The sequence below is a fragment of the Acomys minous genome (assembly GCF_964271855.1).
Source record: "Acomys minous genome assembly, chromosome: 6".
In the NCBI taxonomy this organism is placed as follows: Eukaryota; Metazoa; Chordata; class Mammalia; order Rodentia; family Muridae; genus Acomys; species Acomys minous.
Window position 1 is genome coordinate 101,401,046 of NC_140487.1, and position 13,107 is coordinate 101,414,152.

The 13,107-nt window shown below is 46.0% G+C and overlaps 1 protein-coding gene across 1 annotated transcript in view; it reads left to right on the plus strand.

Annotated features, from left to right (window-relative positions):
* GRIK3 (glutamate ionotropic receptor kainate type subunit 3) overlaps nt 1-13,107 on the plus strand; it is a 220,954-nt gene that overhangs the window by 127,645 nt on the left and 80,202 nt on the right. The window contains exon 2 of the mRNA XM_084786254.1: nt 5,000-5,176. Coding sequence (XP_084642380.1) covers nt 5,000-5,176 — 177 coding nt within the window. The remainder of the gene's footprint in view (nt 1-4,999; nt 5,177-13,107) is intronic.

Consider the following 13,107-nt stretch of genomic DNA (forward strand, 5'->3'; position numbering starts at 1 on the left):
CTAGCTAGGCCCTCTATCTAAAAGATTCCACAGCCTCCCAAAACAGCGCCCCCAACTGGCAACCAGGTATTCAAGCACATAAGCTTGGAATCCCGTTAAGGATTCCAATACACTATGATTCGTAGGTTGTTGATTTGTTGTTACGCGGAATGACGACTTGGACTTGCTTCCAAGCTTTTCATATGACAGGCCAGAAGCTGGAAGCCACATTTTTTTTTCTTTTAGCTTTCCCAAATGAAAACAGTCCAAACACCGATCAGCTGCCACATGGCTAAATGAGAGGCAGCACATCTATGCACAGTAATGCTAGTTAAACAAAACGAGGTACTGATACATGCTATGTCCCGATAAACCACACACACATTGAGCACAAGAAGCCAGACCCAGAAGAACACCCACTGTGTGTCTCTATTTGTGTGAACTGTTCAGAAGGGGGAAAGAAATCTCTGGAGACAAAAAGCAAATTAGTGGTTTCCTTGGGATTACTAGTGCAAACAGGGAAACGGCGGCAGGGGGTATTATTGGGTGATGGAGATGTTCCAAATTTGGGTTGGGGTATGCTCCCATGACTCCTTAACTTAGCGTCACCATACACACAAAAACAGGTTAATTTCGTGGAACACAAAGAATATCTCAAGAAAGCTCATTACTGAAAGAATAAAGGCACATCTCTAAATACATGGCAGTATTAAAGAAACAACAGCTCCCCTTCCCCAGTGGCTCGAGCCTTCCTTCATCCTGTTTCATTCTTCTCTTTCCCCTGAATTTCCTCAAAACTGCAACAGCAATGGCATCATGTACATTTCCCACATCCTTGCACTTTTTGAAAATAGCCGCACATGGTGGTGCACACCTTCAGTTCCCACACTCAGGAGACAGATCTCTGAGTTCAAGGCCAGCCTGGTTTACAAAGCAAGTTCTAGGACAACCAGGGCTATACAGAGAAAACATATCTAGAAAAAACAAACTTAAAAAAGTAATTTGGGGAGCTTGGTGCAGTGGCGCACGCCTGTAATCCCAGCAGTCAGGGAGGCAGAGGTAGGCAGACTGCTGTGAGTTTGAAGCCAGCCTGGTTTACAAAGTGAGTCCAGGACAGCTAGGACTACACTGAGAAACCCTGTCCCGGAAAAAAAGAAAACAAAAACAAACAAACAAACAATTTTGGGGAATTATAATATAATCAGATCATTTCCCCCTTTTTCTTTCTTCCTACCTTTCTCATGTACTTCCTTTGCTCGTCCTCGAAATCTTGGTCTCATATTCTTATATTTATGTATATTTGCACACACAGCAGGACATACACACACACACACACACACGTACACACACCTATGTATTCCTAAATATAGAAATACAGCCTGCTCAGCCCATGTAATACATGTATATGTTCTCAGGGCTGATGGTGGTATTGGATAACCATCCTGCGAACCCTTCCCTGGGGAAGACTACTTCTCCTGCGCTCAGAATTGCGTAGTTGCCTGTGGTTCTTTCTTGTCTAGGGTTGAGGCCTAGTGAGCTTCTCTTCTTCCAAGTTAGCATGCCTGACAAGGCAGCAAGCTTGCTCGGGTCCTGTTTGGGCAGCCATGTTGAGGAGACTTCTCGGGTGTCGCTTCTCTGACGTCTCTCGGAGGCGCAACGTCCTGGTCCTCTGGCTCTCTCTGTGCCCTCCCTGCAATGATCCCTGAGCCTTAGGTGCAGGTGCTGTGTGAGGTTGCGTCCACTGCACTTCAGCTCCTCCACAACTCTGCATTTTGATTGGTTGTAGTTTTTCTGTAATGATCTTCCATCTGTTACAAGGAGAAGCTTCCCAGATGAGGAGTCGTCTCGTTAAAATGTTATAGTTCCACAGATATATATGCGCACAGCTTACCGTCCCCCGAGAGGGTCTTTCTAGATCCTCTCCGTACACGGCCATTGGGAGGAGCAATATGTGCCACTTCCCCCATCTGCCAACAATGAAGCAGGTGCCCGCGTGGTTTTGTCCGCCTTCTCCCTTTGCCCATCTGATGAGGTAAACTGGCGTCTTTCTGAGGAGTTCATTTAATTACAAGGGAAGGTGACACCTATCCGCATCCATCGATAGCTTGTTTGCTTTTTTTTTTTTTTTTTTGTTAACAGAGAACCTGTACTTTTCCTTTGCACCTGCTTACACTGGGGTATCGGCCTTTTTTGCTGAGTCTGAACCCTGGTGTCCATGGTACAGATTTCTTTTTCTAGTTGGCTTCTTACCATTCAAGGTTGGTGGTGGTGATTTTGGTGCATGGACGTCCAATGTTACTTCCTCAGAGCTAGTGGTCTTTCTTCCACAGTTTTGGATTTTATTGAAATGTTTAGACAGCCGTCTTCCACTCCGGCATTACCTACCGTTCACCCATATCTCCTATTCTGGCAACTTTCTAGTGTTCTCTTGTCTCTTTCTTTTGTTTCCTTGTTAATCTCTGATTCATCTGCAATGTTTTAAGATTGGAATCTAGAGAGCCAGGCATCTCGCTCGGTGGGAGAGCACCTGCCTAGCACATACGAAACCCTGCGTGTAAGAAACCCTGCATGTGTGAAACCCTGGGTGTATAAAACCCTGTGTGTGTGAAACCCTGCGTGTGTGAAACCCTGCCTGTGTGAAACCCTGCGTGTGTGAAACTCTGCGTGTGTGAAACCCTGTGTGTATGAAACTCTGTGTTCAATCCTTGTGCCAAAAAGAATTTTAAAAACCCTGAAATCCCAAATAACAGAATAATTGTCAGGACACAATTAATGAATAATTCATTCTTTTACTGCTGCGAAACATTTTCCTCATTCATGTTTTAGACACTTGTCTCTGCCCGAGCTTCTTTCTGAGGCTTTTTATCTCATCCTCTTGATCTTCCGTGTTTGGAGACGCTGTTACAACACGGTTTTAATTATTTTGGCTTAATGATATATTTTAAAATCTGATAATACAAGTCACCTTTCATCATCCCTGTAAAGACATTTTTTCAGTCACTATCTCGTGTTTAGATTTCACGTTTTAGAGTCATTTTTCCAAGTAAAAGAGAAGTCTTTGTGCGGTTGTGATTAGGGTTGAATTAAACTGAAAAATGACTGCGGAGAAAACTGAGACCCGAAATTTTACTTCCCAAGGAACAGGGGCATTGGAGCTATGTGCGTGTATCTCTGTTTCTCTCGGTCTCCCTGGGTAGCCCTGGCATGTCTGAAACTCACAGAGGCCCCCCAGCCTCTGCCTCCTGAGTGCTGAGATGCCACCCTTGGCCTAATTATCGCTCTTGCTTAAGGAGTTTCATTTGTTTTCATTATTTGTAAAGTATTGGAATCACATGTTTGTATTTGGGCTATTATGTGTTGTTTAATATTTGTGCTGATGTGGTTAAAGGGAATCTTTTGTTGTTATGTGTCCCTATGAGTTCTCTCTGGTATAAAGAGGCACTATTAATATTTGCTAAGTAGCTGGGTGGTGGTGGTATGCACCCTTAGTCCCAGCATTCTGGAGGCAGAGGCAGGCAGATCTCCAAGTTTGAGGCCAGCCTGGTCTACAGAGTGAATTGAGTGAATTCTAACACAGCCGGGGCTACAGAGAAAAAACTGTCTCCAAAAAAAAAAAAGTGCTAACTAACTAGTTATTTAACTTTCTCTAACAGCTGCTCTTACCTGTTTTTAGTGGTTGGGGATTGCTTTTTTTTTTTTTTTTCCTTCCTCCATTGCACTCACTGGTGCAATAGTAGCATTGGGCAACCAACCAATTCCTGATTGGATCTGAGGCCTGCTCCATGGGAGGGAATATACGCCTGGTGCTATAAACCTGCTCAAAAACCTATAGCTAGGGATATCGCAGGTCTCACAGAGGAAATCTCCCGCTGATGATTTGATATATGTTCATGTAGTTAAGCTGCCTTCTAAATTTTTCCCATTTATACCTATATATTAGTGCAACCTTGGTCAAAAGAAAAAAGCCTCCGTGGGCTCTGTGGTCAACACAGAGATTCATAATTGGGTTAGCATTGCTGAAATACATGTCTGTTAAGCATGCAGCCCTTAGAAAATGTCCACATTACCTCCTCTGAGGCCCAGGGAGCATTGCAGGAGGTGAAAAGATGGTAAGAACCAGAGGATAGGGAGGGTGCTGTGACATGCTAACACACGGCTGTGATGTGGCCATTGCAGAAATGAACACACAGCGACCTCGGCCATCTGCACAAGACCCATGTATACGCACAAAGAAAAAAAAACCATGCAAATAGAGGGGGGCTAGTTGGGAAAGAGTGGAAGGGGGAGATAAAAGGTGATAATGGGGGTGAATACAATCACAATATGTTAACATTTATACGATGTACAAACAAGAGCTTGCACCTTTGCCGGAGCCACGACTCGCCGCAGTTCACGTTCTGGTCTCGTTTTGCTGGGCAGCGGCACGGTGTGAATCTTCACCAACACTTTTTTTGTTGTTGTTTTAATTTTTCATTTGGCAAGAATGCCTCTAGTGTTTCATTAGATGTTAGTGTGGTGGTTAGGCCGGTGTGAGCTAAGCTGCTTGAAGGAAGTGCCTTTCCTACCACTGTCTCATTAGACCTTCTTTATGGCAGTAGACACTGGTTTTCCTCAGACGCTTGCCTGAATTTTGTGAGCCGACTGTATTTTCATCTCCTTTGAACTATTGCTATCGTGGAATAGTATTCATGGATTCCTTTGTATCGAGCTGGTCTTGCATTCCCGAAATAAAACTATGTGGTCATGGTATGTTAGCCTTGTAATATTCTGGTAGATTCTGCTCGCCAGAACTCTATTAAGAATTTTCATAGCGGTATTAAGTTGGTAATCTCATTCTGGCCTGTCAGATTTTGTTAGCAGGAATTTGCAGGTTGGGTAAAATGTATAATTTTTGAACGTGGAGATTATCTAAGCTAGTACTGAACACTGGGGTGGGAGGGCCTTGCCTAGAAAGCCTGCGTGGAGCGTCCTTGCTCCAGCCCATCCCTCCTCCCACACACAGCTCTGTCATTTCTCACAGGAGGAATCTTCGAGTATGCGGACGGCCCCAACGCCCAGGTCATGAACGCCGAGGAGCATGCCTTTCGATTTTCTGCCAACATCATCAACAGGAACAGGACCCTGCTGCCCAACACAACCTTGACTTACGATATTCAGAGGATTCACTTCCATGACAGCTTTGAAGCCACCAAGAAGGGTGAGTGTACAGATCTTCACTGTGCACTTCCAACGTGTGTGTGTGTGTGTGTGTGTGTGTGTGTGTGTGTGTGTGTGTGTGTGTATCGGGAGTGGAGCCTTTCCCACTTGGTCTGGGGACCTGATTTTGTCCCAGTCTAGATCAGGATGTACCAGTCCCCCAGGAGTAGAGTGGAGCCTATGAGGAAGATCCAGGCTAGCCAGGCGTGGTACTGTAGGCTGCAGTGCCAGCAGTCTGGAAGCCAAGAGAAGATCATGAGCTTTGGGCCAACCTGGACTATATAACGAGTACAAGGTCAGCCTGTACTACACAGCAAGGCTGTGAGAGGCTATGAAGGGTGCCTGGGAATCTGAAGAAAGGACACAGGGCCTGAGATTGCCTGAGAAGAGGCCAGCCAAGGTCTCCAGGACCTTTGAACCAAAGTGAACATTCTCAAACCTGATTTTTTTTCCTATTAATTTTCTTTTTAATGGACAAATGTTATAACAGTGGTATAGCAGGTGCTGTTTGGCTACATGTGTGCTTTGTGGAGTACTCAAATCAGAGGACATCACACACCTACCACATGGAGCATTTATCATCCCTCGTTGGTAAGAACATTGAAAATCCTCTCTTTCAGCTATTTCAAAATATGCGATACATTATTAACCACCACAGTCACCTTGCTACAGCACTTATTTTACCTTTCGCTGGTATCCTGCTCCAGCAGCAATAGGTAGCGTACATATAAAGCAGATCCGGTATTAGCCCAAAAGCACACCATCTGCCTGTCATAAAAAGGCATTATGAACACAGCGCGCTGCTCAGTGCCTGCAGCAGCTTGATCCTGGATCCTGCAGATGAGCCCCAAATGGACACCGGCCCTGCAGTCATATGGGTCTGTACTTTCTTTTCTAGGACGTTCTGGATCACAACGACAATGAGTTGTGAGGAGTCCAGTTAAAGTTGTCGCACACCTGAATTCTTAAAAAAATAAGATAAAAACAGATATCACCCGGATCTTTGCTAATTAGCAGACACATTTAAAAGAGTGAAGTTCTACTGCCCATGGTCTTCATGCACACACACACACACACACACACACACACACACACACACACACACACACTCACACACACACACTCACACACACACACCGGTAACTGACTTTTCAGTACCAGGGTGAGCAACCAGTTTCCAGTGTGCTACACAGTACACCTGAGTCACCATGGGTTGTTGTTACTTTTTGCTTTCTTTTGTTTGTTTGTTTGTTTGTTTGTTTGTTTTTTCAAGACAGGGTTTCCCATACAGCCCTGAATGTCCCAGAACCTACAATTATAGACCAGTCTGTCCTTGAACTCAGAGATCCACGTGCCTCTGCCTCCTGAGTGCTGGGATTAAAGGCACACGCCATCACTGCCTAGCTTGTTGCTATCTTTTTTAAAAGATTTATTGATTTTTTTGTTGTTGTTGTTTTTGTTGTTTCATGTGTGTGAGTGTTTGCCTGCATGCATGTATGGGCACTACACACATGCAGTGCCTGCAGATGCCAGAAGAGGGCGTCGGATTCCCCCCTGGAAATGGAGTTTGATTGCGAGCTGCTGTGTGGGTGCTGGGAACTGAACCTGGCTCCTCCGCAGGAGTAACCAGGGCTCTGAACTGCTGAGGCAGCCTTCTAGCCCCACGTTAGTCCCTTTTCAAAGGTAGCTAATATACATATACCAACGCGTGTGAGCCCTGCAGGCTCATGGGCTCTGCAGCTCTGCTTTTAACAAACCATGGACAAAAGACACTCAGGGAAGGAAAAAAAAAGCAGTTGCTTCTGTTCTAAACATATATAGACTTTTCTGTGTCATTTTCCCTAAACAATAAGCACAGCGCCTATTTACATAGCATTTGCATTGCATTGTGGGATGAGGCGTCTTGAGACTATAGAGCATAAGGCAGAGTGTGTGGACGACATATGCAAATACCGAGCCAGGGACCCAGCATCTGCCTGTCTGCGATCAGCAGGGGGCCCTGGAACCAATTCCCCGCAGATCCCGAGGGAGGCTGCATATCTGAACTATATTTTTACATATATATTTAATTCAAACTCAACTTAAAGGCTTAGATAACTGGAAATAGCTCCCATAGAACTTTAGATTTCCGTGTAACCATTTTAAAGATCTCAAGCCTAAGGAATCTCATTTCGAAAATGACTAGGTCATCCTTTCCGAAATATGATATCATAGCCCATCAAAGCTCATATCACAGTTTTTAGTTAAATCGCTGTGTTTTTAATGTACTTTCTCGTCTCTCTCACATTACTGAAGGGAAGACTCTTTTTTGATATTTGATCTATCCCTGGGGCACCTGAGAGGTCAGGGACTATAGTAGCTGCTCAGTGAAGTGATTGTTGAGTGAAGTCATTGACTGATCACAACCTAAGAACCATTGTCCCCGACGCCTGGACGCTGAGTTTAGGGGTTAGCGTCGTCCATGTCTATTCCGAGGGCTGAGACTCTCGCCTGTCTCTCTAAGGAGTTCCTGCTTTCCAAGCCATTTGATCTCCTGGGCTGCCAAGGGCAGAGAAGCCAGGATGTCACCTACTCCTGGCTCTGTTTTCCAAAGCCCCTCTGTGCTTAGCTTTTGAGCCCAGAAAGTCGGCCGAGTGTGACTGTGGAGCCAGGCTGCCCAAGCTGGCATTCCAACAACTCTGACCTCAGCTGCTGTGTTGAACTAAGTGTCTCGGTTCCCCACACTGTGAAATAATGCCTCTATTAAGTGCCAAGGACTGTGTCTGACACTGAAAAATAGGACTTGGCTCTGGGTACACTGGCTCCTGCCTTCCAAGCACTAGGTTGACAAGGCTGGGGGTTGCGAGGTGGGGAGCCCTAACTTCCACAGTTTTCCCTGCTGCCCCTCCCCGACTGTGTGCCCAAGGTCAGAGGCTCCATGACCCAGAGCTGTTTTGTTTGATATGCTTGAGCCTCAATCCACCCTTAGTCCTGAGCCCTGCCTCCCTGTACTAAGCCCTGCCTCCCTGCACTAAGCCCCGCCTCCATGCACTAAGCCCTGCCTCCCTGCACTGATATTCTTCCCAGCATACCCTGTGGCCAGCACTAGCAAATGATTACATTGGATCAGATCTATTCACAGAAATTATAGGACTCAGCAATTGCCTGGAGTCAGATCAGAGGCCCTCATGGGTTCAACCAGCCCAATGACTAGTGATGCTTTGTTATTCTGCATTGGTGATCCCCCTCTCCTGGTGACAGCACAGCACAGTTAGGGGAAGCCTTCCAGGGCACTTCCTCCCAGGACTTACACTCCCTATGCAATACTGTCAGGTTGTCCACAGAGACAAAACCATTTGACACCTCCCAGAGTCAGCCATAGTCTCTCCTTCCATATCAGACCACACAGCTTACTCCCCTAAAACCTTAGTGTAGCCCAACCCCGGGTCATCAGATGGCCAATCTAGCCCCAGCCTAACTTTCCTGCCATATCTGTGCACCCAGTTCCTTACAACCAGTTCTAGCTCTACCTGCCTCCTTGGGGATTTTGTATATCCTGTTTCCCCTGTTTATAATTCCTCCAAATACACACACACACACACACACACACACACACACACACACACACACACACACACTACCCCCATGCACCCTGGCTGGTGGAGCTGATGAATTCTCTTTATAGTCTTCTTAAGATAAAGTCAGGCATCCTGCCTCTGTCTTATAACCCTAGGCTTTTCTTTCACAATCTCAACTTCGTGTGTGTGTGTGTGTGTGTGTGTGTGTGTGTGTGTGTGTGTATGTGTGTGTGTGTGTGTGTGTGTGTATCTAAGGGCATGTGTATGTATAAGGGCATGTGTGTGTGTGTGTGTGTGTGTGTGTGTGTGTATAAGGGCATGTCTGTGTGTCTAAGGGTACATGTGTGTATGTATAAGGGCATGTGTATGTGTCAAAGGACACATGTGTGTATAAGGGCATATGTGTGTATGTATAAGAGCATGTGTGTGTGTGTGTGTGTGTTTATAAAAAGGGCATGTGTATGTGAGGGTGTGTGTGTTTTTGTTTCTTTACTAGACTACAGGCTCTATTAGCATTGCATTACTTACTGTACTATATAACCCGGTGTCCTAGTTTGCTTTATGTTGCTATGATAAAACACTGACCAAATCCAATTTGGAGGAAAGCCAAGGCAGGGCCGGGAGGCAGGAGCTGAAGCAGAGACCATGCTCGCTGCCCCTCTTTCCCTCCCTGTGCTCACACTGCTCTTACACACCACAGGACCACCTGCCAGGGTGGCACCACCCACGCTGGGCTGGGGTCTCTTACATCATCAGGCCAGACAACAGGCCAGCCTGATGAGGAATTCCTTCATTGCAGTTCCCTCCCACCAGGTGTCTCTAGTTTGTGTCAAGTCCGCACAAACCGACCAGCACACCTATCATGAACCTGCACCCAGGGGTGCACAAAGCCATTGCTGATGGTTTGATCTGATATACAAGTGAGAGAAAGTGTGAATGAATTCCTGGTGTCCCGAACTCACTTTAGATTTCTCCTGATAATCCCACATGAAGGAGGGAGACGAAGCTACGCCCTCTACAGGTCACATCCAACAGCTACCATAGCCAGAGAAAGGTAACGAATAACACAAGAGCTGGGACAAGCAGGAGGGCTTCCTGGAATAAGAGATGTCCAAGATGTGCTCTGAGGATGGTGGAAAACAGGACGGACAAGAGCAACATGGAAACCAGGGTGGATTTGCAGGAGGGCTTTCTGTGTACTTGAGAGATCCTGGGTGAGCATTTGCTGTGTGACAGAAGTTAGGTGTCACAAGGTGAGAAAGGCAGAGGTGGACGGTCCCCGCTACTGCCGGACTTCTATCTGTCTTTATCATGGCTGGGAAGATGAGGCCAGGCCTGGGAACTGCATGGCGTGATGTACGAGAGAAGAGTACAACCTTGGCTTGGCCAGGGAGTACTGAGAAGAAACAAACCTGTCTAAAAGGCAGATCAAGACACTATCCTTAGCACTCAGATCAAGCCAGAGACCAGGCAAGCCCTTCTAGGCCTCTGGGAGCCCCTGTGGCCATGCACTGATGGCTACTTGTGGCTGCCAACAGGCCATGCTGTTACCATGCACTGATTTAGCTTGGTCTCAGAGTCATGAGGTTAGACTCACTCGGCATCTCCATTTTGAGCATTGTTTATTATTGGACCCCAGGCCCCTCTCCTGAGAGGCCTGTTGAATCCAGCGGCACTCTCTGGCCTCCACTGAGTGCAGCATTCCACTAGATGACTGATGACCCTTTGATTTGTTTTGGTTTTGGTTTTTTGTTCATTTGTTTGTTTTTTGTTTTTCAAAACAAAAACTGGACTTGTAGCGTAGACCAGGCTGGCCTCGAACTCACAATGCTCCTCCCTGCCTCTGCCTCCCGAGTGCTGGGATTAAAGGTGTACGCCACTGTGCTCAGCCTCTGATGACCCTTTGAAAATGAATCTCACTCTCTACAAGCCCCTGAGTTGCTCCCGCTCAGGAGTTACTAACGCAGTATTTCTGTGAACGGCCATGTGCTTGTCTTCTGGGGCAGAGGTACCCCGTTTTGTTGAGTTAATTTTTAGGAGTTGAAGCATGGGGTCACCGTGTCCAGCCAAACAGTTTCATAGGTGGTTGCACAGATCTGCACTCCCACGGCAGCTCGAGGCTGGCAGGTACTCTGCATCTGGGCCGACATGCAGACTTTTGAAGTGTTCGGCCGTTCTGCTGATCGGTGCAGTGGTTGGCTTACTGTGGCTTTCTTTTGTATTAATCTGATGATTAGACAATGGAAGTTTCTTTTAATGGGGAAAGACCTGTGGGGCTCAGTGCAGGAGGAAGGGCTAATTCAGCCAGAGCAGGTGTGGTAGTTGGTACCAGGTTTTGCGCTTCTGTGTCCCATTGCCTCATAAGACCTAATATGCCCCACCTGGCTAATTTGAATATTGAATAGGTCATTTGAATATTCCTTTTCTTCTTTTTAGAACTTTTCAATAACCTTTTAAAAATTGAGTTGTCATTTCCTTGTTGATTTAAAGGAGTTCTTTATATATTCTAATAAGAATCATTTTGGGAGTATGTGTGAATATATACATTTATATGTGTATTATATTCATTACATGTGGGATTGTCTTTGATACTCTCTTAGTGGTTGTATCTCATGGGAAGCAAAATCCTTAATTGTAAAAAGTTTGATTTATTAATAATCCTCATCATGTTCTGGGTGAGAACTCTCTGCCTATCCTAAAGACCATGCCTTCTCTTTTCTTCTAGGAGGTCTGTGACTGTGTCTTTCATGGTTGGCTATTTGATCTATTGAGTAATTTTCTCGTGAGACATGACTGTTGAGATTTGTTTCTTGTACAGAAGGCTGGTAGGATGGATTCGACTTCACCAAACCTTTTGCCTAGAAGGATGTTTCTATCTAGTCAATTTTCTGTTAACAATCAAATGCTAGAGATGGATGAAGGCACCGTCTACAAGAGAACAGACAGATCAACACATAATTAAACAATGGAATTTTAATCAGCCAGAAAGGAACAGACTCAGGTCGGATGAGTGTGGCCCAGTGGAAGAGAGTTTGTCTGGCATGTACTCTGGGTTCCATATCTCTCTCCCCCTCCCCCCCTCTTTCCTCTCCTCTTCCTCTTCCTCCTCCTCCTCCTCCTCTTCTTCTTCTCTCTCTCTCTCTCTACACACACACACACACACACAGAGGCAGAGAGAGACACAGAGACAGAGAAAGAGATATACACAGACAGACAGACAGACAGACAGACAGATAGACAGACACACAGATGTAGGTTGGGGAGGTTAGTATACAGCATTATGTCTGTGTTTCAGAGGTAGCTTGCCTCTTCCACAGACAGAAGCAACCCTGTCTGATCCTCCAGGCATTTCTTCTGTGGGGTCAGCTCCCACAGAACACTGCCCTCTTCCCAGGAGCGCTGCACTCCCCTGGTCTGTATTTCTTTCGCTCTTTGGGGTTTTTTTCAGGTTGCATTCCTCAGGAGCTTCGTTAGGACCCTTCTAAGGAGATGCACTAAGGCCCAATTCTGAGGAATCCAGTGATAATTAATTGTTTCTAGATGGAAGTTACCAGCACCGTTCTCCTGCTGTGAGCTGGCTTCAGCTACCTTAGGTCATGTGGAGCAAGGGGACACAGCAACACAAAACTTGGCACCACTTACTCCACCGGCTCTGACTGAATTAGTCCTTCCTCCTGCTTGAGGCCCGGGAGGCCTTTCCCCATTAAAAGGAACTTTCACTATTGCCTTTATTTTGAAATGTTTTGTGGAAAATTAAAAGAAGAATGTCTGCCAGTCAGGATCTGAGCCAGCAGCCCAGAAAGCACTGTGTTTTCTTCTAAGCCTGGCCAGCGCAGGCTGGAATCGACCCAGCACTCCCCAGGCTCCTCTGCCTGCACTTATTCTCTGGGTGGCTCAATTCCTTTTAAGACATAAATTGATTGGGATAATTTCAGCTATAACTACAATTGCCATGGAAAGGGGGGGGGGATGTATTCAGGTTGGGGACTCCCACAATGACTGTGAACCATCGAGTTACTGTAAAATGACCAGAAAATGGATTCAAAATTGAAGCCACAAATAATGTAATTACTGCAGCGTATGCACAGAACTGCCAGGACAAGGTTGGCTGCTGCCCTGCAAACATCTGGAAGCAAGGCTGCTGTTGTTGTTGATGCTGATGCTGTGATAACCCCTGTCCTGGGCCTTGCTGATAGCAGAGTTCTTCCATCCTGGAAGATCCTCAGAAGGTAGAAGAAACATGGAGGGACTAGGAAACAGATATAGCGAGGGGAAAGGAGAAAAAAAAAGAAGTAGAAATTAGGAATGAGCCAAATAGTTCTAGACCCTGTACCTTTGGGAGAACAGAGTCCAGTGTGGACGTCATCTGTAACCA